General features: G+C 34.2%; 1 protein-coding gene across 1 annotated transcript in view; it reads left to right on the top strand.

Moving 5' to 3' along the window:
• Nucleotides 1–1,615, top strand: part of slc48a1b (solute carrier family 48 member 1b) — a 7,411-nt gene extending 5,796 nt beyond the window's left edge. The window contains exons 3-4 of the mRNA XM_016481885.1: nucleotides 169–336; nucleotides 486–1,615. Of these exons, the coding sequence (XP_016337371.1) occupies nucleotides 169–336; nucleotides 486–622 (305 nt within the window). The 3' untranslated portion in view covers nucleotides 623–1,615. The remainder of the gene's footprint in view (nucleotides 1–168; nucleotides 337–485) is intronic.
• The last annotated feature ends 697 nt before the right edge of the window (nucleotides 1,616–2,312 follow it).

Genomic DNA, 2,312 nt, shown 5'->3' with positions numbered 1-2,312 from the left:
CACACACACATATATATATATATATATATATATATATATATATATATATAGTTATTTGAAATAGAAATTGAATAGTTGTCTGAAATTTACTAGCAATTGCTAATTGAAAATTGTCAGTTAATGTGTTTTGAACTTTATATTGCTCATTGTGTTTATGTATTTCTTCAGGAGTTTTGGCACTATGGGCTCTGGTCACACACATAATGTACCTTCAGGACTACTGGAGAACATGGTTAAAGGGACTGAAGTTTTTCCTGGTTATGGGTGTAATTTTCTCTGTGTTGTCCATCGTGGCGTTCATCTCTTTCATCTGTGTCGCCGTCTCCCGCAAAGAATGTGAGTAGAGATCCGTTCTGAAGCTCATGAAACTCATGAATGCTTGAAATTAAATTGTATTTATAACATTTAGGTCATTAAACTCAGTTGTTTGAACTTCAAAAACTGTTTTGCTTTCTCCTCGTGTGTGTGTGTGTGTGTGTCTACAGCCCTCACAGATCCCACCAGTCTGTACCTGTCGTGTGTGTGGAGCTTCATGAGTTTAAAGTGGGCGTTCCTGCTTTCCCTCTATTCTCATCGATATCGCAAAGAATTTGCCCACATCTCCATCCTCAGTGACTTTTAAATTTACACACAATAACACACTCGTGCCCACAGACAAACAAGCAGCTGTTACCATTTGAAATGGACCAGGAACACTCAATGAGGAGAGCCAGAAAGCTTTAGTCTTTTCAGTATATCAGTAGAAGACGTTAGTGCACCACTTCTCTCTCCTTTCTACTACTTGTCTGTCCAGGCAGTCTATTGTGGATCATGTTAGATTGAAGAGTTTGTTGAAGGATGTCGTCAGTGATTTTAAATTTTGGACTTTTTAATGTCTATGATCAAAATCAACATTTCTGAGCCTTTTCACTTTTCAGTATGTATGGTTTATACTGTGCATTTCTGAATGAGGTATTAAGAGGAGTCTTTTGTGTTTCTCCTTACTGCTGTTCTCTTGAATGTTTTTCTGCAGTCTCACAATGATATATGGACAAGTGACAGGTTTTTGTTAAGCTGGTGTATGTAACTAAAAGACCGTTTTTTCCTGCTATTGCATAGCATTTAGGTAACTATCTATTGATTTTTAAATAAGCACTTTATTGTCTATAAAATGTGGTATAACCAATCACAAACCCTGTTCCTGTGGGAATCTTGAGGCTTTACTGGCGAGGGATATGTTATGTGGAAATTCTCTTTTTGTTTATACTTTCATGACCCCAAAGCATTAGAAAACAACATCCAGCACACATTTGAAGATTTAAATGATTTTTGTAGCAATTTTTTTCCTCACAAGACAAACATGGTTAGAGATTTTAAGTTTTATCATCACATGTCTGTCACCTGTTATATGGCTGAGTGTTGGTTAGTATAAATTCATTCAGATAATACAGCATGCATTTGTCTTGTTATATTAAGTTGAACTTTTTTATATTTACACAAAAACATTATTATACTGTTAGAATGTGATTTTTGCTTTTGCCTGACATTTGAGGCACTTTTGCGAGCATAGCCATTATTAGCCTTTGTATTGTTATGAAATCAATAACTTTATGTATTTGTAAGTTACCCATTAATAAAATAACCTGACACGACACGCTTCTTGATTTCAAAACTATTAAAAAGTAAAAATACAGGTTTATTTAATTTTGAGAACAGCAAAACATTTTGAAGACAATTAAATGAAATTAAAAGGCTATAAAAAACATCAATGTAAAAAGTGGAATATATGCAAATGCTGATATCATGGTATTTCACAAAATATCTTTAAATGTATTTATAGACCAACTTGGTAATAAAAAGAAAAGAAAATATTCTCAACCTAAGTGACATAGCAAAGCACAAAGTACTTGTACCCTTTTCTTTATGCTTGCTATATAAATAATTGACATACAAGGACAGCTGCCTTACATATTAATTGCAGGAAATCTATCAATATTAACAATGACAAAAACTTAGCTTGAACAATGCAAAATGTCATTTTTTCTCAATTCAATGATTGATGAATATAAAGTGCAATTAAAGGGGTCATATGTCGTTGCTAAAAAGAACATTATTTTGTGTATTTGGTGTAATTCAATGTGTTTATGTGGTTAGAAAAGATTATTTTCCACATACTGCACATTATTGTTTCTCCTCTATGCCCCGCCTTTCTGAAACGCGTCGATTTTTACAAAGCTCATCGTTCTGAAAAGCGAGGTGTGCTCTGATTGGCCAGCTATCCAGTGCGTTGTGATTGGCCGAATACCTCAAGCGTGTGACAGAAATGTTATGCC

The sequence above is a fragment of the Sinocyclocheilus anshuiensis genome, unplaced genomic scaffold (genome assembly GCF_001515605.1).
Source record: "Sinocyclocheilus anshuiensis isolate Anshui unplaced genomic scaffold, SAMN03320099.WGS_v1.1 scaffold385, whole genome shotgun sequence".
In the NCBI taxonomy this organism is placed as follows: Eukaryota; Metazoa; Chordata; class Actinopteri; order Cypriniformes; family Cyprinidae; genus Sinocyclocheilus; species Sinocyclocheilus anshuiensis.
This window is presented reverse-complemented; position numbering and strand designations above follow the sequence as displayed.